At 36.8% G+C, this 21,587-nt stretch overlaps 2 protein-coding genes across 2 annotated transcripts; both read right to left on the bottom strand.

Annotated features, from left to right (window-relative positions):
- Window positions 1-2,057: 2,057 nt before the first annotated feature.
- LOC103567152 (olfactory receptor 9G19-like) lies at window positions 2,058-2,993 on the bottom strand. Its single transcript, XM_070565993.1, has one exon. It carries the CDS (start codon window positions 2,991-2,993, stop codon window positions 2,058-2,060), a length of 936 nt encoding a protein of 311 aa, XP_070422094.1.
- An 11,412-nt stretch (window positions 2,994-14,405) lies between these two features.
- On the bottom strand, window positions 14,406-15,335 carry LOC103567150 (olfactory receptor 9G1-like). The gene has a single exon (XM_008543767.2). It carries the CDS (start codon window positions 15,321-15,323, stop codon window positions 14,406-14,408), a length of 918 nt encoding a protein of 305 aa, XP_008541989.2. The 5' UTR covers window positions 15,324-15,335.
- Window positions 15,336-21,587: the final 6,252 nt, after the last annotated feature.

Raw genomic sequence — 21,587 nt, 5'->3', positions numbered from 1 at the left:
GATGAATGAGACAAGACGGAGTAGCCTAGAAGAGAGATAAGAGCATTTTGCAAGGAAAAAACTTATGAAAAATATGGTACATTCTAGAAAACTCTAATTAGTACAATTCGGAGAGTTTCTATAATCAGACACACTTAGCAATTCTATTAGGACTTAGGTCCATTAAGAAAATCAACGTTTAATGAAATGCTCCTTAGTTCATCATATCCTAATTAAGATATCATCCTCATATTCCAAATGAATTCTGTTTCTTGGACAATAAGGTACATATATCTGGACTTGTGTGGAAAGTGTCTCAAAGGGCTGTTGAGAAAATAGAGGTATTTGGTACAAAGACCATGCCAAAATATCATAGGAGAGGGAAATGTGTGTTCCTTCCAGGACTGTCCTTCCTGGTCAAGGGTAAGCAACTGGAATGAGGGGCCTTCCAGAAAGCAGCTGAGTCGATAAGGCCATGGAGATGAAGTTTATCTTTTAGCAGAATGCTCTTATTGTGTTCTCCAAATTGTTGGCTTATAGACAATTTGTAAACATTGTAATATCTCAAGTATAGTCACTGAGTTATACTTAAAACAAGGGCACATTGATCAAACCATTCTTTGTTTATTATTTTATTGTGACTGAACAATTTTAAACTTATAATATTGTTTTTTGATATTTCATAATATTGTATTTTGCTTCTTTGAGACTAAATTTTCATAAAATTTACCATCTTGGTTATCTTTGGGAGATGTCCTAAAGAGAAAATAAGATCAAATGGTTTTCATGCACATAGTTTGACTTTGAAGCAGGGCAAACAATGTTTATTTGTTGAGAATAAGATTTGGAATGGTTAAACTGCTGGGAATTTACTCAAAATTTTCTTAAGATTTATTTTTAGGAAGTACTTCCTTCCAAATATTTTCATAAGCTCTAATCGAGATATACAAGATATCTTTGTTAACATTGTGCCTTCTGCATCAGTTTAATATTATTCAAAAAGTTTCAGTTGTTTAGATTACAAGAAAATTTTTTTAAAAAAGCAACCAACATATCTTTTTAATTCCATGGAGAAAGATGTGTCTTTAGGATTGCATATCATCATAAAAGTGTGATCTCTTCCACAGAGAATGAGTACTCTGCTATACTTTTCCACATTCCATTCCACTACACCTTTCCCATGAAGAGAAATAACAATATCAAGGTTTACAAACTGAAACAACAAACCAACAAACAAAATTCCAGTGTATTCTAAACCCAATATTTGTTTTTTTTCCCCACCAGAACATTTTAACTGCAAAGAAACTTACATCTCAATATTCAATATGTGGCAGGTTTAGTTGATTTATTTTTTCAATACTCTTTAGTACAAGACTGAAAATTAGGATTATTAGTCAGATTTGACAAATGAGCAGCTTGAGCCTAAGAAGGTCAAAGCTTTTATTGGAAGATTATAGCTATTGTTTTAAAGTGCACATTTATACAATACATTTAAATTAAAACTTTAGAACAAATAGTTGGAGCCATTTAACCATTTGTCTTGGCTCTGACATTTGTGATCTTTTTTTAAACTGCACTTACTATCTAACATGTAACTTCCTTCACTTTTTTCATCACAAAATTCTTAACATTCCTTATTCTTCCATTGCCCCAGAAGATCCATGTGTTCTGGAAAATAAGGATTTGTGGAATATTTCACGAACCTCAAGTATCCATATGACATTTTCTTCACATTCCCATAGTGTCCATCATGTAGGGAGAAAAAAAACCAGTCAATGTTAGGGGAGATAGTAAAGTAAAATGTAATCTTTTGATCCAAAAGTAATATATACTCTTCTATTTTACATTAAACACTACTGTTGCTTTTCAAAACTGTATTAATATTAAATTGAATCCACATTCAACAATATATAGTTTGATCATAAAAGCAAAACAAACTAAAACAAGGTAATAAATAGTTTCATCTGATTTCTTTGAATAGAAAAAATGCTTATTTCTTTTTTCTTAATCTAGGTCTCCAGGAATCGCCTAAAGAATTCTGTTTTCACTGAGCACTGATTTGAGTCATTTATGTCAATTTAGAATTCAAATTGTGTTAACCTGAATAATTTTTTCAGAGCTTCTTTCACATGTTTATTCCTCAGACTGTAGATCATGGGATTCAACATGGGGAACACCACAGTATAAAATGTAGAAACCATTTTGTCCCTCGCAAGGGTATAGCTGGAACTTGGGCGAGAGTAGATATAGAGAATGGAACCATAGTACAAGGTGACAGAGATCAGGTGGGAGGAGCATGTGGAGAAGGCTTTGAGGCGGCCCTGGGTAGAGCGGATCCTCAAGATGGCGCCAATGATGAAGAGGTAAGAAGCCAGAATGAGCGCGGTGGGGAGAATGACGTTGGAGGCCAGGAGGAAGTATAACACAGCCTGGTAGCTCTCTTTCACATCACATGACAACTTCACCAGTGGTGGGACATCACAGAAAAAGTCATCAATGATATTGTCACCACAAAAGTTCATTGTGAATGTGTTGCTGGTCAGTATTATTGCATTGACAAAACCTCCAGTATAGGAATATATAACCAAACAGATGCACAATCTCCTTGACATGACCTGGGCATAAAGAAGGGGGTTGGAAATGGCCACATAGCGGTCATAAGCCATGGCAGCCAACACGTAACACTCACTGTAGGCTAGCCCAGCAGAAAAGAAGAACTGAGCTGCACAGCCAGCAAAGGAGATGGTTTTGTCTCCAGAGATGCAGGTCATTAGGATCTTTGGGATGTAGACAGAGGAATACCAGAGATCCAGAAAAGACAGATTCCCAATAAAAAAATACATGGGTGTGTGCAGCCGGGAGTCATTACAGATCAACACGATGAGGGTGGTATTCCCTACCACAGTCAAAAAGTACACGCCAAGGAACACCACAAACAGGACCAGCTGCATTATGGGGTCTGGGGTGAAGCCCACCAGGATGAACTCTGTCACTGTGAGATTGCTCTTCTCCATGGCTTAAAGGGACCTCACCTAAAGATGAAAGAGTCAAGAGTTTAATTCCCTCAAACAATGCCAAAGGAGGGCATTCTCTGTTCTTGTCTATGGATCTTAGAGTAAGGGATATCTGAGCAGGAATCTTCACTGACTTGGACAGGTAATGGTAAATTTCTGAGCCTCAATATATTCACTTCAATAAAATTGTTTTAATAATATGAAAGGCTTAGTGCTGTTGGTGGTATATTCTTTTTTTAGGAATGTATTTTCTGAGCCCTATGTGCTGTCTAGTCATTGGTATACAGCAGTATGGATGATAGGGCTGACACTTATTCTGGGTATCTGTAATTTAGAAGAGAGAGACACATAATAAATAAGTATATAAATACTTTCACTTAATTTTAGATGATATTAAGAAAATAGTCCTGCATGATGGGTGAAAACTGAGAGAAGAAATAACTAAATTTTGACACTGAGAGAAACTCCCCCCTTTCTAATTTCCCAGCCAGAAATGGACAAGATCTTCAAAACGTGATAATTGGGAATGTTCTTATTGTTTAGAAGATGGTGACATTTCAACGGTGGCAGAATACATCACTCCAAAATATGCCACTTTGGCATAAGAATTATTTTGAGCTAATGGCATTTGAAATAACAGTAGATACAAAAGGAACACTCTGATCTCCCTCTTTAAGGAGACACAACTCTCATGTGAGAGCTGCCCTCTCTATACCCAGAGAAAAGAAGCATTCTTATTATCAAGGACAGGAAGTTAAGACAAATGAATTCCGCACAAACAGATCTTGTTAAAATAATTCCTTTTCATCTATGTTTTAGCATATGCCATTACTTTATTCCTTTTTATTGTGAATAATGTTCTTTTAAATGGTTATACCATATTTGGTTACCCATTCATCAGCTGATGGGAACTTTGTTGCTTCCACTTCTTGACAGGTGCTGTGAACATTCGTGTACACGTTTTGTATGGACGTATGTTTTCATTTACCCTGTGTAGATATGCAAGATAGAATTGCTGAGTCACATGTTGAATTCATATTTAAGATCTTGAGGAATTGCCAAACTGTCTCCCAAATTAGCTGTAACAATTTTCAATCCCAACAGCAAGGTATAAGTGTCCCAGTTTTTCCTTATCCTCACCAACACAAGTTATTTTCTGTCTACCTGATTGTAACAATCTTATTGGGGGTGAAGAGGTATAATATTGTGATTTTGATTTTCATTTTCCTAATGACTAATGATGTTGAGCTTTTTTACATGTACTTATTGACTATTTGTTTATCTTTATTAGACAAATATCTAGTCAAATCTTTGCACCACCTTATAGTTAGGTTCTTGTCTTCTTATTATTGAATTGTAAGGATTCTTCTATTTTATGTATACAAGCCTTTATGAGATATATGACTTGAAAATTTTTCTCCCATCATCTGGGTGATCTTTTTGGTTTTCTTCATGGTCTTCACAGACATACAAGAGGTTTTAAATTCAATAAAGTCCCATTTGTCTATTTTTCCTTTCTTCGTTGATGTACAAATTTTTTAAATATGAATAAGTCCAATTTATCTATTTTTCTTTATCCCTTTCTCTTGTGTCTTATCTAAGAAACCATTGCCTAACCCAAGGTCACAAAGATTTGCTGTTTTCTTCCAGTATTTTTATAGTTTTAACTCTTACAATTAGGTCTATGATCTGCTTTCAGTTAAGATTTGTACATGGTGTGAGGTAGAGGTCTAACTTTATTTTTTTGCACGTGAATATACAGGTGTCCCAATACCATTTGTTGAAAGGACTGTTCCTTCTCCACTGAATTTTCTTGGCATCCTTGTCAAAAACCAGTTGACAGTTGTTTTAGTTTCCTGTTGACCCTGTAACAAATTACCTCACACTTAGTGGCTTAAAACAACCAAAATGTTATGTTACATTCCTGTAGATTAGAACTCCAACATTGGTCCAAATGGGCTGCAATTATGATGTTGGCCTGGCTGTGTTCCTTTCTCAAGGCTCTAAGAGAGAATCTATTCACTTGCTTCCAGAGGTTTCCAACATTCCTTGGTTCATGGTCCCTCTTTTTCTTCTTCAAAGCCAGAACCATTGTATCTCAATAAGCATTATTCCATATTCATGTTTCCCTCTGACCCTGAACTCTTCTGCCTCTCTTTTAAATCTTAAGGACTCGTAATTACATTGGGCCCAGGAGATAATCTGGGATAATCTATTTCAAAGTCTGCTGAATAGTAACCTTAACATCCACTTTCCATGCAACCTAATATAGTCAGTTTCCAGGGATTGGAACATAGACATTTCAGGGAGGCATTATCCTTATCTACCAAATCCATAAATTTAAAGGTTTATTTCTGGACTCTCCATTCTATTCCTTGGTCTTTATGTCTATCCATATGACAATGTCTTAATTGTTTGAATTAGTATAGCTTTGTAGTATGTTTTGAAATTATGAAGTGTGAGTCTTTCAACTTTTTTCTTCTCTTTAAAATAAGTCTTATCTTCCTTTAATCTCCCCATATATTTTAGTTACTTTTCCACAATTGCTTCTCTTTTTCAACCTAGTATAAAAACATTTATGTTTTGCCACATCTTTGAAACTCCATTTAGTTATGAGGGCTCCCATGTCAAGTAATACTTATATTAAATAAATTTTTTCTTGTTAATCTGTCTTATGTCAATTTAATTCGTGGGCCCAGCTGAAAACTCTGAGGCAAAATTTCGTGTCTCCTACACAGTTCTCCTCTACAATCACAGAGAAAGGTTTCCTCTCAGCTACTGTTCATTTGTCATAAATCTCAGGGAGAAAACAAAATTGAAAATCAGGGTGAAATTTCAGAATGGAGACCAAAAAAATTAATCCGTCTGATTATACTAAATTAAAAAAAATAGCAATGTCATTGTAGGTCTTTTGGGGTCTAAAAATCTGAAAGTTAGCATTATTCTCCAGTTTTCCCAACCAGTTGTGTACAATTCTTAAAAATACACTTATCCCAATTTGATGTCATCTATAGTAATGCTACTTAATTTTATTGCATTCAAAAACCTCCACTTTATAACAAACACTTTCACTGCTTCCTTCATAGTCCTAAGATGAAATTTATCTTTAATATATACCTTTAAACATAGTATACATATGTATATGAAATATTCTAATATAAAAGTAATAAAAAAGAGCAGTAGTTCATAATAACTATTATATGGTAATAATTATAGGGTTCATTATAAAATAATATGAATTTCAATATGTAAATGCTGAAATGCTTAGGGAAATAGATATGTATCTATGTAGTATCATCATGAATGCATTGCCGATTCAAATATTGAGTGATATTTACACTAGTGATACGATTTTTTGACATGAACAATTCTTAAGTTCCAAACAAAACAAATCACAACCTTCACTCAATTTTGAGTTCCTAGACAAGTTGTTCTATAGAAAAACCTTGTAAAATATACTTTGTGTTTATTTGTAAAGTGGATTAAATTTCAAACTTACATCATTATGAAAATCTTTTTCAATGCACAATTGTCCTTCGGGACACTGGATGTAGAGAGCGGAACTTTTTGTTGGATGTGACTTCCCCACGGTTGCAAAACAGTTTCATCCTTGTCTGTTACATACTAAATGGCCAGAGGACCCCTGATCTTTGTGACAGTCAAAAATCCACCATACATTTCAAAAATGCTTTTGAAACAATGTTATCATTCTGCTAAGAAACTCTACTTCACAGCTTTGTATTTTACTTATTGCCTCTTTATAGGATTCTTCTAGGGATTATGTGAAGGTCTAGAAAGTAACTGGAGTGTATCCCTGAGTGGTAAAATTGGCTGTGGTGAGATAGCACTCCATCTACCTTTTCATGGATCTACTGGGTGAGGGATGTCAAGCTGAGATAGTGATACTGGCCCTGATACTGGCTCCCCTACATTAAACCCAGCATATGTGGGGTTCAAACCAAAGCACTCATTCCCTGCTTACTCCCTGGCTTCCTGGATCCAGAATCCACTATCCTCCATGGAGACAGACACAGTCTAGGACAAGCACCTGGATTCATTATCTCCCCCCCACAAGGAGATGCAGGCTGGTAGGGAAGCTGCTGACCAGCAAGTTCAGGGGCTTCCTCCTCTCTACAATTAGACTCAAGGCCAAACACAGGCTGGTGGAAAACATCCAGCTGACAAGATCATATGCTCCCCCTCCCTTACTTAAAACCCTTGCTTTTACTTTTTTGGGGAGTTAGAGATTTCAGCATTAGCTGCCTTTTCTCCTTGCTCAGTGCTGTGCGATAATAAAATTCCTACATTCTTCCGCTACACCCAGTGTCAGAGATTGGCTTGCTGTGCAACGGGTGAGCAAACTCACTTCAGTTTCAATATCAATAGGAGCCCAACAGAATGTAAACCCCATGGTTGTAGATTTTTGTGTTTCATTTGTTATTATATGCCCAGTGTCTAGAATAGTACCTAGCATATAATAGAGACACAATAAGTGTTTAATCAATAAATGAATGAATGAATGAATGGGTAGCCTTGAATTGCAAAAGAACCAAGTCAATAGAATCAATTTTCTGGGTGGCATCTAATGATGTCATTTACCCTCAAAACATCAGCAGAATTGTTTGATATTCCACATGCATTTCCTGGCACCACTCATCCCTGGACATTTGTGTTCTTTTTTTTTTTTTAAAGATTGGCTCCTGGGCTAACAACTATTGACAATCTTTTTTTTTTTTCTGCTTTATCTCCCCAAACCCTTCCCCCCGTACACAGCTGTATATCTTAGTTGCAGGTCCTTCTACTTGTGGGATGTGGGGCGCCGCCTCAATGTGGCCTGACGAGCGGTGCCATGTCTGCGCCCAGGATCCGAACCCTGGGCCACTGAAGCACAGTGCGCAAACTTAACCACTTGGCCACAGAGCCAGCCCCGACATTTGTGTTCTTTGCAGAATAAAAAGGGACAAAGAAATCTGCCTACTAAATAATCTTATACAATATTTGTTTGCCCAGTTGGAGTGAGTCTGTGAAGAGGTGTTTTTTATGTCAGCAACAGAATTTTTTGTCATTATATTTCACGATGAATAGGAAGCATATCTTAGAAATCAGAGTTGACTGCTCAAACAAAAGATAGCCCAGGCATCAGAGTAAAATCATTTGATTTTCAGGCTATTAACAGAGGTTCAAGTTCTCCATCATTACTCAACATTGTAAAGCCTCAATTTCTTCATATGGTAGACAAGGATAGCTTCTTTCTCCTTAGGGTTTTTTTAAAGGAGAAAATTCAAACAAGGAGCAAGCACAGTGCCTGACACATCATACATACTCAAGTAACCAATGGTCTCAAATTCAGTGCACATAAGTATTTAGCAGGCTTTAGATGGGGCCTATGAACTTGCTTTCATTTAAGTAGCCCCTGTCTTGTAAAGCAGGTTACTTGTAGATCACATCTTTGAAATGTTGAACTAAATATCAGTTGTATATTTATTTTTATTCTTTATTTCAGGAATCCTGCTTGTAATACGATGCTGTGAAGACTCAAGGAGTTAACAAATGTAAAGATGTGTTGCATAATGTTATACATTTAAAAAGATGAGCTATAAATGATCTAATTGGAATCCTAATGCTTACACAAAAACAGGATGAGGCACACAATCCCTTGGGTAGAGACTGGTTGAAGAACCGAGTTCTGTAGTTGTTAACCAGAACCAGAAGACTATGGTAATCTGGCTGTTTTTGCTAAGGAACTAACATGTTATCCTCTGTAACGAAGGTTATGTTTTTCTATAAACTAAACAATGCACTTTGCATCAAAATTATTAAAATATAACTTTTTGTGTTTAGAAACGAGCATCTCTTTTCTGGAATTTTCCTCAAAAACATTATATGGCTTTGTGATTTCTTAAAGAATATCAGGGGCCAGCTCTGTGGCCAAGTGGTTAAGTTTGCACGCTCCACTGTGGTGGCCCAGGATTCGGATCCTGGGCACGGACATGGAACCACTCGTCAGGCCACGTTGAGGTGGCGTCCAACATCCCACAACTAGAAGGACGTTCTATGGATAAGGATATACAACTATGTACCGAGGGGGTTTGGGAAATAAAGCAGAAAAAAAAAGGAATATCAAACAGAAATAAATTTAAACTTTCCTTGATGTCATTTAGCCTTCAGGCTAGTAATCTCTGGTAATCTCTGCTACTTCATTCTATTGCCTCAGTTGCTCTTGAGATATTGACCCTCATGTTTCTTCTGTAAGTGGTTCCTCATGACTTCTTGTTTCTGCATTTTTTTCTCCCTTGTCCTTTGTGTAATGTTAATATTTTTTCTCTTATAGTGAGAAATGTTACTTCTCCTTGTGAACTCTCAGCAGTTTCAGAAACTGCAATAGGAAGATGGTAAATACATTTCGAAAGAGGACCTTTGTTTTTAGTACTCATCAGATCTTAGTATGTAAATAACTTTTGGACTGGTTGTGAGTAACAGGTAAAGTTTCCCATCTACCTCTAACAGCTGAATTAGGCAACTTACCTAGAATTCCCAGCCACACCATCACCTCAACAGAATTCAAGGCAGCCTGTCCCTGAATTATTTTTATCAGTGTCTGGGAGTGGTGGATTCCTGTACCCTCTCAGGATTTCACAGCTTGGGAAATAACTAACAAGACAATTAAACAAAACTGTATGTTGACAAATTGGGTATGATTTAATGAAGGAGAAAATGTTTTTGTGACTATAGTTTCCTGGTGAAAATGCAATCAGTCAGAGTTTTCATCCTCATTCTCTCTTGAATTGTGAAAAGCTAAACTAAGCATATATATATTCATTAGACTATGTATATTCATATGCATAATCTGCATATTGAAGCACATATCTTCAATGATACTGATATTTTTGTTATATGTTGAATACTTTTCCTTTGTCCTTCCAAATTCATTCTCTACCCTTGGAACCTCCCGTTTGCTCCAGGATGCTCAGCTGTGTTAACTTCATCAATGGGATCCTTTGTTCTCTATCCACTTAATGGGTCTGCCAGTAGTTGTCACTGGCATGGAAGAGAGTGAGGTCAGAGTAATTTTCCCCAGGCTCCTTGCTTATAGAGATGCCTTGGCTGGCTCTGTCCCTGGGACCAGACCATAGCTCCTTCCTGGTGACCCGTTTTCAAAGCTCTCCTTCCATTGCTCATAACCTCTCTTGCTTCTTGCACCTTCAGGTATAAAGGAGGAATAGCTCTTAGAAATTAATAGTCCTAGGATTGTTATACTTTTCCTTGGGAATTTCCTATAACACACACATTCAAGTGTAATAATACCTTTATTAATCCATTCCCAAATTAACCAGTTTATGTGGTCATCTGCTACCTGCTAGGTGCATAACTGATACTGATCCTAGAAGTAGTTTAGGAAGGAGATAGGCATTCAAATGTAATTGGATTGTTCACGTATTTCAAAATTGGACTTATAAACCCATTGCAGTGGGAAATGGAACACTGGCAATCTATGGTATTTAGTGATGTTCAAATTATTTAACTGATCGCCGATGGCATCCTGGAATGAAGAATGAGTAAAGGGAAGACACTGACAGGTCAGTTTTCTGTGGCACATATGCATGAAAAAATAGCGTCTATACATATCATGTGGTGGTTTGACTTCTGCTGAAATTTAAACCTGTGCCTGCCCAACTGGAAAACAAATAGGCAGCCAGAAATCAAGATTGCAGTGCATATGTCAGAGACAAGACACAAATAATTATCCACATATACCACAAACTCTAGATGCTAACCAAGTCTCTTGTCGTTCAGACATTTGCGGCAGTGTCTAATGGATTAGTGGATCCTAAGGATGCAATAGAAGGGAAACCAACCTATGTACTATTGTTTTTATAAAGAAAAAACATTTTTAGTTGGACAAAACTAGCTCAAGATGTTCTAGTAGAGAGATACGGTCCCTTACATAATTCTCTGACCTAGGCTAGTTTACAGCCACCGAAGCCGTAGAACGATGGGGAGGAAGTCTCTCTGAGGAAGGTCCTAAAGCTAGGCCGACGTGTACACTGTAGATATTCCTCTAAGCCGTCTTCTGGATGGCTTGTAACCATTTAAGAGGGTAATCCTGCATTGGAAAACGAGAAGTACTCAGATCTTCTGAGGGTTACTAGATACTGGCTCTGAACTGACACTAATCTCCAGAGTTGGAAAAACACCAGAGGTACACACTCACCAGTGGAGTTACTGGAAACAACGTGAAAGATAATTTTGGCCTGAGTGTATCTCTTAGTGTAGCCAATGGGACCAGATATATAGCTGACCATTATTTACCCAGATCCAGAAATCATTTTGGGCATAGACATACAGAATAAAACAGAATCTTCATTTTAGTTCCTCGTACTTGACCCTTGGAATGAGCATTATTATTGTGGGAAGGCTCAAGTAGAAGTCCCTGAAATTGCCCCCCGCTCCCCGCAGACATCCACTGCTAATACAGGAAACAAAATGAAATACTGCACCCCTGGGGGAGGTGGAGAGATTCATGTTCTTATCAAAGACTTGAAAGATGAAAGGGTGGGGATCCCAATTCATTCTTTTTAATTCGTCTCTTTCTCTGAGGAGAAAAGAATTGAGGATCTTCACGGCGGAGGTCATGTGTGAGCAATTTCACAGGTAGACAAGTTTGAGAAAGAATGCAGGAACAGTAGCTTTTGTTTTGGGGGAAAAATGTAGGAAATCAGTTTGGAGTAAAAATAAATGTATAGCCTCAGAAACTGTATAGTTGATCAGGCTCACATTAGCACTAAGCAGTTGTAGCCTTTGAGGGGTAAATAATGCATTTTGAGGCAATTGGGTTTGTAGTGGAGGCTGAGAGACGATCATATTTTATTAAATCTTCAAAGTCATAGCCTTTCTTTGCATGTCTAAACCCTTTATGCTCACACATATGTAAAGAATATTCCATACAAGCATATATTGGGAGTCTCTCACTCATCAAGTGGATGCAGTGGCATAGTCTGTGAATGTTAGTCAGCCTCTCTCATCACGCACCTCAGTTCATGTACAATGGGCCCTCATATAAAGTGGCCATAGAATTTGGCATGGGCTCAACAACATGGTCTTCTTCTCACCAGAGTTCATGTTTTTATCACTAAAACATGTAAGTTCCAGAGATTTTTTGCATGGAGAAGAGCACCCATAAAATATTCGTACTTTTATTTATTTTTTTTTTTTTGAGCAAGATTAGCCCTGAGCTAACATCCACAGCCAATCCACCTCTTCTTTTTCTGAGGAAGATTGGCCCTGAGCAAACACCTGTGCCCGTCTTCCTCTACTTTATATGTGGGACGCCTGACACAGCAAGGCTTGACAAGCAACGCGTATGTCCACACCTGGGATCCCAACAAATGAACCCTGGGCCGTCCAAGCATAACGTGCAAACTTAACCGTTGCACCACTGGGCCACCCCAACTATTCGTACTTTTAAAAAATGTTTATTAAAACTCACATATCTAAAAGACACAACTTACAACTTACTTTTTTGTAAGACTTCAAGCTTCATTTGTTATTTGAGTAATAAAATTCCCAAGGAATTCATACAGTAATTTCAAATTAATATGGAAGATTCTTTTGAAAGTTTCACAACTATAAACTGCAATGAAACTTTCCCAACAGTGAGTAAAAATCTTATTGCCAAATTTATACTTAAACATATTCTACAACATTTTCTAAAACAATCAATGCTATTTGTTTAATTAGATTTTTATAAGATTCTTATTTATGCTTATGTCTTCCTAAAACTATTATTAACTGCACTTTATCTTCTTACTGGGGTATCTTGGTAATGTGATTTAGAGTTGATTCCGGAGTTAAGATTACTTATCCATACACAAAATAATATAATTGTATACTTAGGCCACTGAAAGTTACAGTATCTGAGTTTATATTGATAATTATTTGGAGAATAAGACTTGGCTGCTTCTCTTAAAAGACTTAACATAAGAGTTCTTAATTTCATTTTTTGTACCTGATGTTTCCACTGGAATGATATATTTTCTAGTTTCATGTAAACAACATTAAATAACTGAATTTCTGCCACTCTAATATACCACCTAGATCTATTAATATTGTTTTCAAAAATATGTGCTACAGGAATTTCATTATTAGTGGGAAGCACAGAGATATCTTTTAGAAAATAAGAATTAGAGTTGACATAAATAACTTTCTGTTTTAGAACATTGTCTACTTCAAGCATCTTGGACTCATACTGTTGGGTCCTGTGTCTATTGGGTTACTATGTGTTACAACTAGTACTGATTATACACCTTGGATTTACTTTTCTGGTTAATGTGAGTCACTGCCAGTGATAAATCTTTCCTACTCTGCATGGAACTCCTACGTTTTGGGGCAACTACTTGCTTAAATTTCACTTTATTGCTTTTTCATTCTAGTTACTGCTTATACTCATAGAAACAATATAGTCATGCTTTATTGACATAAATTATATCAAGATTGCCTCACTTTTAAAAGCCAAACTTAAAAGCAACTCATCATGTCTGCCCTTTTTGCTTTATCACTACCTGTATATATTCCCTATAAAATTTTTTTCTCTTTTGAGTAATGTGTACTCATAGACTTTTATTTCTCAGTTGTTTCTCCTCACTACAGTTATTATTTTTATTACAATAATTTTATGTCAGTTGCCACAGTTTGGATATAGAAGTCCTTGCAGGTTCACTCCTATAAAATAAAAGAGAAGCCCTGGTAGTTATTTAGTGACTCATAAAAATAATATCTGTGAGGACTTGACCATTTTTTCTTAATTGAGGAGCTTATGTAGGAGACCTGTATGTTGGAGAGATCATGCTTGTTGAGTCTAGTTGTACTGAGTTATTTCACAGTTGCCTCTGGATCTTTGTGCTAATGCCTCTGGGGGCAAAATTCACATATAAAAATGGCTAAGAAATTTAGTTAATGGAATGGAAAGTGGTGATTTCAACTAGTTAATAGCTACAGGAAAATAATAAAAATTAATTCAGCATATTTGTTCCTATTTCTTAGAAAGAACTATAAAGATACATTCTATAAATATCAGTCAGCCAAACATAGTCTTATCCTAAAGGAGTAGGCTGTTCTGTCACATTATGAAAGCAGAGGACAGTTTTTGGTTTGGTTTTAAGTTTTTGTTTTTAACTTAGAATAATATGAAATTAAATACAAATATTTATATTTTATATTTAAATTTTATATCCTAAATTGCCCTAATTTTCTCATCTTAAGTTGCGTGAATTGCCATGTATCAAGAGTGCAAATTCTTTAACTTGCATTGTAAGAATACTTGATCGTGATGCAACACAATGGCAGCTTTTCTTGAAATATAATAACCTGATCAAATATTGTCTCTGCATTCCTTTAGAAGGTGAGAATCTCAATTTATTTGAAGAGTTTATTCAGAGCCTCTTTTATATCCTTATTCCTCAAGCTATAGATCATGGGATTCAACATAGGGAAGACCACAGTGTAAAATATAGAAACTATTTTGTCCCTATCCAAAGAATAGCTAGATCGAGGACGAGAATAGATGTAGAGAATGGAGCCATAGAATAAAGTGACAGAGATCAAATGAGAGGAGCATGTGGAGAAGGCTTTGAGGCGGCCCTGGGGGGAGCGGATCCTCAAGATGGCGGCAATGATGAAGAGGTAGGAGGCCAGTATGAGCACAGTGGGAGTAATGACATTGGAGGCCAGGAGGAAGTACAGCACAACCTGGTAGCCATCTTTCCTGCCACAAGCCAACTTCACCAGGGGAAGCAAATCACAGAAAAAGTCATCAATGACATTATCACTACAGAATTCCATCGCAAAAGTTCTTTTGGTGGTGATGGAAGAGGTAATAAAGCCACCAAGGTACGAGGCTGCTACCAAAAATACACATAGCTTTATGGACATAGCCTGTGAATAAAGCAGTGGCTTTGAGATAGCCACATAGGGGTCATAAGCCATGGCAGCCAACAGGTAACACTCACTGTAGGCCAGCCCAGCAGAGAAGAAGAACTGAGCTATACAGCCAGCAAAGGAGATGGTTTTGTCTTCAGAGATGCAGGTCATTAGGATCTTTGGGGTGTAGACAGAGGAATACCAGAGATCCAGAAAAGACAGATTCCCAATGAAAAAATACATGGGTGTGTACAGCCGGGAGTCATTACAAATTAACATGAGGAGGGTGGTATTTCCTACAACAGTCATAGAATATACTCCAAGGAATACCACAAACAGGATCAGCTGCATCACAGGGTCTGTTGTGAAGCCCACTAGGATGAACTCTGTCACTGTATGATTGCCTCTCTCCATGGCGATAGGGAACCTCACCTAAGAGAAGAGAAAATGAGAGTTCCACTTAAATCACTGCACTGAATAAATAGAGTATATGGTAAATTAATAACATTACATCACTGCTAAACCTAGAAATCCAGGATCCAACAATGTGAATTGTTGTTTTAGAAAGAGTTTTCATTTTGCAACAAACCACTTAGACGTAATGACTACATATTGTTAAAAGACAAACAGGCACATTCAATTTTTTAAGAGTTTATGTGAGCTTACGTCGATTTGAATTGGGCAAGTGTCAAATCAAAAGTGGTCAGGAGATCTCCACCATCAAGAGCTAGGGGGCAGGTTTTCATAGAGAAGACACAAAAGGAAAGCAAGGAAATTATTTGATTGACTATAGCTTAAATGTTTGATTTATCTGGGAAAACTTAGCTGGAAGTTTGTGATGGGTTGCTCTGAAGTTTCATTTTCTTGGATTCAAGTGCATTTACTCTGTCTTAGATATTGGTTTGCTTACATAGGCTACCAATGTGTAAGAGCCACCTCAGTGTAATGGCCTCCTTGTTTAATTACTTTAACAATATTCAATTCCAAATTTCTGAAGTTGGTTATTTATTTTTTCCGTTAGGAATGATTATTCAAGTAAATAAAGATGTACTTATAATTTCTATTTTCTTGTGCTTTGGTCTTCTTCATAATGTCAATTTTCTTTTTTGCTAAATGTGTGACTTCTTAGCTTAAAGTGTTACTTATTTGGACGTGAGATTTTCAAATTCACCTGTTTTTAATCTACGTTTTGAATAATCAAGTATTTGTGTTTCTGTATAGTGAGACATCCTACACCCATTATAAATTCATATTTCATACTAATATCTACAGGCAAAAGAAAATACTCAGGAGTGTATAAGGAAAAAAAGAGAAATATGCAAAATTTTGGAAAAAAGTATACAGAAGAGTGATATGCAATGATGGCATGGTAAAGTAGACAGGATTTACTGTCTTTTGCATATATTCTAACAATAAATAATATATGACTAATATAAAATCAATTATGAATTTAAATAATTCATGTATATTACATAAGTAATGTAGCACGAGAAACTTACATTTTCATTTCTTTTATAATTTTTTATTATTAGGGATTTTTTCCCTAATGATAACAATTAGCCAAAAATATATATCTTGGAATATGATGATAAGACTCACTGTTCCATCTGATAACAAAGAAATCTGCTCACTGTCTTCAGGATTCTCTGCTTATACAACTATGAGTGCTGTATTGAAATGGATAGATGGGACTACATCTAGCAACTGTACATCTATATTACACTTCATGAGCAATTCCAGTCACACTAACTTCCCATCAACCTAAGTGGTTTTGTAGCCAAAATGAATATGATTATATATGCCCATACTCTTTGAACCCAGGAAAAAACTCAGTTTTTATTAGACTGTCAATGTCAGTGTTAATGTATACCAAAATTAATAAATTGACTTGTTTCTGAGTAAAGTATAGAACAATAGATGATTCTTCCACCTAGGTTTTTGCTACTAATACTCCACTGAATGTGCCCTCATCTAGGTTCAGTGACCACACATAACTCAATCCAATGACCATGTTTCAGTCCTCATCTGACCTGATTTATCTGCAGCATTTGACAGTTTATCAGTCCTTCCTGCTGAAAACACTCTCTTCCTTGGTTTGCAGGTCATCAAACTTCCCTGGGTTTCCTTCTGCTTCTGTGGCTTTGTGTTCTCAGTAGCATTATTGCCCCCAGCTTTTAATTTTGGAGTGCCCAGAATCAATTCTGGAATCTTTTCTCTCTTCCTTCCACCATCACTCCTTGTTGAGTCATCCGATCTAATGACTTTAAGTGATCTGCATATGTGAATCTTATTATTATTTTTAATCTCCTGATAATTTCTCCCTGAACTCTAGCTCATGGGTACAAATACCTACTTAGTATCTCCAACAAGATGTCCATTGGGCATTTCAAGAAAAACTGAGTTCCTAACAATCCTTCTTAAACCTGCTTTTCTCTCACATTTCTCCACTGCAGTAAATGGCATTATCTCAGTTTAGGGAAGATCGTTGAATATTTTTGACTCCTATTTGTCTTTTACATTGTAACTGACTAATCAGAAACATTTTGATTCTTCCTTCAAAAGAGATCCAGATATCTGACCAATTTTTCCCATCTTCAGTGGTTCCACTCTAGACTAATCCACCATTATCTCATGTTTGCCTTATTGCAGAGCTTCCTAATGGTCTCCCTCCTTCCTCCCTGCTCCTATGCTTGCCTACTTGACTCTTTCAACAAGGCAACTAGAGTGATCCTGTTAAAATACCAATTAGATGATGCCACTCCTCTTCTTCAAACACACCAATGACTTTTTAATTTATTCATAGTAAAAGCCAAAATCCTTAAAAAGATGTACAATCTTATTACTTTTCTGCTTCTGACTCTTCCTGTTCTCCCCTCCACTGTTGACTCCACTCCAGCCATGCTACCCTCCTTTCCAAGCATAGAATAAAGAACACATGCTCAGAGCCTTTGGAGCTGCTCTTCCCTGAGACTAGAATGCTCTTCCTCAGATATCTTTATAGTGAACTCCCTCACATTGTTCAAGTTTTAATTGCGACTAACATCACCCCTTTTCAGGTGTTCCCTGATCACCATATTGCGTTCTACTTCCATGACATTTCTTAATCTGTTTTCTACTTTATTATTCTCCCTAGCTTTGCTCATTATCTAATATTACACACATCTAGTTAATTTAACTTACTTTCCTTTCCCTTCAGTAGCATATACTGTTCCCCATCTCCTTTTGGTGGAAAAATATCAGTTCAATGTTTATCCCATTTTAATTAGTATATCTCTTATGGGATTTTGTGGGCTGTTTATTTTAAATGAATCACTCAATGCAAACAGAACATTTTGTGGCTGCGCAAAATCTCTGAAAAGGAGTTTCCTGGGAGAAAATGTTGAAAACCCCTGGACTTAATCTTAAACTTAGTGTCTCCTGATTCTATTGTTCTGACTCTCATAAGTCTCCCAGGGTTTGATCATTTATAAAAATAATAGCTAACAAATTTGAATACTTTATTCTAAGTCAAACACTGTCCTTAGTGTTTCACGCATTATTTTATTTTCTCCCACAGCATCCATCATAGGTATGTTTAAATATTAATTAAAATAAATTTACAGATGACTAAACTGAGGTTTAATAAATAATTAGCAGTTACACAGTTAGTAAGTGGTGTTGTCTTACTCCAGAGACCGGGTATTTAACCACTAACCACTTCCTTTTATCTTTGATATTAGGTTAACAGTTAATTTTGTGCTCCATGGGTCCCTCTCTTTTTGTTATAACACATTAACTAAAACCAATAAGATAATGCTGAAAGATTCAGATGCTATCCCATCTGAGTACCTCATACACGTGGGGTCAGATAAATGCCTCCAAGTGGTGCCAAAATTATCTTCTGGCAGAGTCCTGTGTCTCTTACCTTTATAGCCAACTCTGATAATGAGTGCAGAAACATTCTACTCACCTCACCCAGGACCAGGACACTGCAACTCTCACAGTCCCAACGAATAAAGGACAACAACATGGATTCAGATAACTTGTACTTGCTCAGGCTCCCCAGTGTATGTGATCCCTTAAGAATCTTAGGGGCTCATAGCTTTGACATTCTCAGAAAAGACAATTAACCAAAGAGTATGCTAACTTTATTTAGGAGAATCTCGCTCAATGCAAAAGGAGAGAATGACTTAGAAAGTAATAATAATAATCACTATATTTGGAGGAACTACTCCTTGCAAAACACCTCTTTGGGAACTTATTTAGTTACCAAAAAACTCTATGGAGTCTGTGTTACAGTTCCCATTATAGACAAGAAAATAGATCCAGAGCAGTTAATTAACGTTCTGAAGGTAAACGCAGAAGTAAGTGCAGGCAGGATTGAAACTCAAGGAGATCTAATTATAAAATCCATAGTCTTTCCCCTACCAAGTGTACTTCAGTCATAGTCTTTGAGTATCTATTTAGCTATGACTATATTGTTTTAGAAGTGGATTTCACTTATCCTGAGTGTCTATATAAACAGATTTTTGTAACAAACATATTGTCTCACTTTTCATCAACTCATTTCCCAATTTTTAAGTGACAAGAATGGTGTCAGATTGGCCAAAGTCCCCAAAAGCAACTTGTTAAGATTCTCCATTATTTATCATAATATTTAATGAATACTTAGTATGTGCCAGGCACTCTGCTGAGTGCTTTAAAGGAGTCATTTTATTTTAGTCTTCACAATAATCTTATGAAGTAAATGTGATTGCTATTCCCATTTTACAGATGAGTTATCTAACACATAGAAATGTTTGTACATACATTGTTCAAGGCAATGAAAGTTGAGGCTTGTAGAGCCAAGATTCAAAACCAGTTCTCCCAGTGCTCATCATCTGTCCTCAAACCAGCATATCTTCCTAGCATTTGCTATTTTCTAAATACTCTGCTAGGTACTACAAACAACAGACAGAACTAAGGCATGGGACCTGACCTCAAGAAGGGTGTAGTTTATTGGGAGAAACCAAATCTTTGTAAACAGTAAGTATAATAGGTTAGGATAGAATAATCTATCACACCTGAAAGTGGGAGGCAGACCAGAGCAGACAGCTTACTAGGAGCAATGAAGGAAGTGTTGTGTGTGCTGTGAAACATTTCACATAGGAGGGAAAAACATGTTTGTGTGCTTGGAGATGCATGGACAGCTACCATGTGGGAGGGAGATTTCTGGCAAGGAAAAAGAAACTACAACCATCAAAGCACAGAAGCAGGAAATGGAATGACTGGAGGGTGGAGAAACTGTCAAGAGGGTGTCAAATCTGTCTGGAGTATGTAGTGTATTTGTTGGAATGATGTTAGATGAGATTGCAGAGGGCTTTTCATGTCATGCTGAGAACATTCTCTGAGACAATGGCTTCACCTAGACCAGCATTAAATGTTTGACATGTTTGCAGCTGTAGTAAAAAGCTTGGTGGTGTTAGGCAGGCAACTAGAACTGCTCGAGTCAAACCATGTGCAACAAGCCTGAAAAATGAATGCGTAAACATTCTACCCCACCCCTACTTCCAGATCAGAAAAATGAGGAGAGACATCCTAGAGATGCAAAATGGCTACTGGGAACTATAAAGCAAAGCAGTGGGTATGACTGAGTCTAAAACTCAGTGCCCTTGACTCCTCATTCTGTGCTCTTTCTTGCACAGCAAATTCCTCCTAAGCCTCCTCCTGCCATGACATAAATCCTCCTGACTTTTAGGCATTTTTGCTCTTAGTCACATCTTCAAGAGAAGCTGCAAATAACCCTTTTCCTCCTGAGTCTCATGCCCTAATCCACCCTGTGTTCTCATAAAGATAGTTGATAATCCAGTGAGAGGGGAGCATAGGTGGAAATGAGATAGCTTTGCAAGGCAATGGGACATTTCTTTCTCAGTAAAACTCTTGGCTAGATGCCTGTATTTCTGTGCATGAACTCTGCACACTTATAAGTACACACAGACTTTATTTGTAGCCCAAAGGGCATTCGCATTTGAAATATTTGCACTTGCTGTTCATCTTGCTTAGAATATTGTTTTACTTTCTTTAGTGGCTCAAAAACATATCACCTTCTCTGAGAGGTCTTCCCTGATCACCCTTTTCAAAATTGTGGCCCCTCCACACTCCCCAGCACTCTCTATCCTCTCTGCCTACTTTATTTATATTTTTATATTTAAATACTTGTACAAGCAGGGCATGCTTTGTTGCTCATTTTGTTCACTGCTAGATGCAAGTGCTCAAAACGCTATCCAGCATAGAGTAGGCACAAATTATATTTGCTGAATGATTGAATAGATGGACTGTTCTAATTCTTGAGAAGGATGTCAATCAAACACACATTCTGATTTCCTCTAATGATGGCATTTAAGCCTTAAAGGAATTGTTTGCTATCCCACCTTACTTGCAGTATCTGAGTATTCTGTGCTGATTACTGGCATGTGAAAGAAAAACCAAGAATAAGAAGTCAGAGAATATACAGTCTGACCACTGAGATATACAGCCAAATTGTATTTCAAAATAGAATGTATTTGTGAGGTAGGTAGTTTCCATTTGAGCAGCAAATTATCTTTCATATTGAAGAGCTATTAGGAACCGTGTCTACAAAATCAGTGGTGCCCATGATTAGAGGATAGTCAAAGCAGAGACAGCATTGGGTCTTCAGGCTGATGACATGGATTTGAATTC

This window comes from Equus przewalskii, chromosome 11 (assembly GCF_037783145.1).
Source record: "Equus przewalskii isolate Varuska chromosome 11, EquPr2, whole genome shotgun sequence".
NCBI classification, from domain to species: domain Eukaryota; kingdom Metazoa; phylum Chordata; class Mammalia; order Perissodactyla; family Equidae; genus Equus; species Equus przewalskii.
The sequence above is the reverse complement of the archived record's forward strand: the minus strand, read 5'-3'. Positions and strand labels throughout refer to the sequence as shown.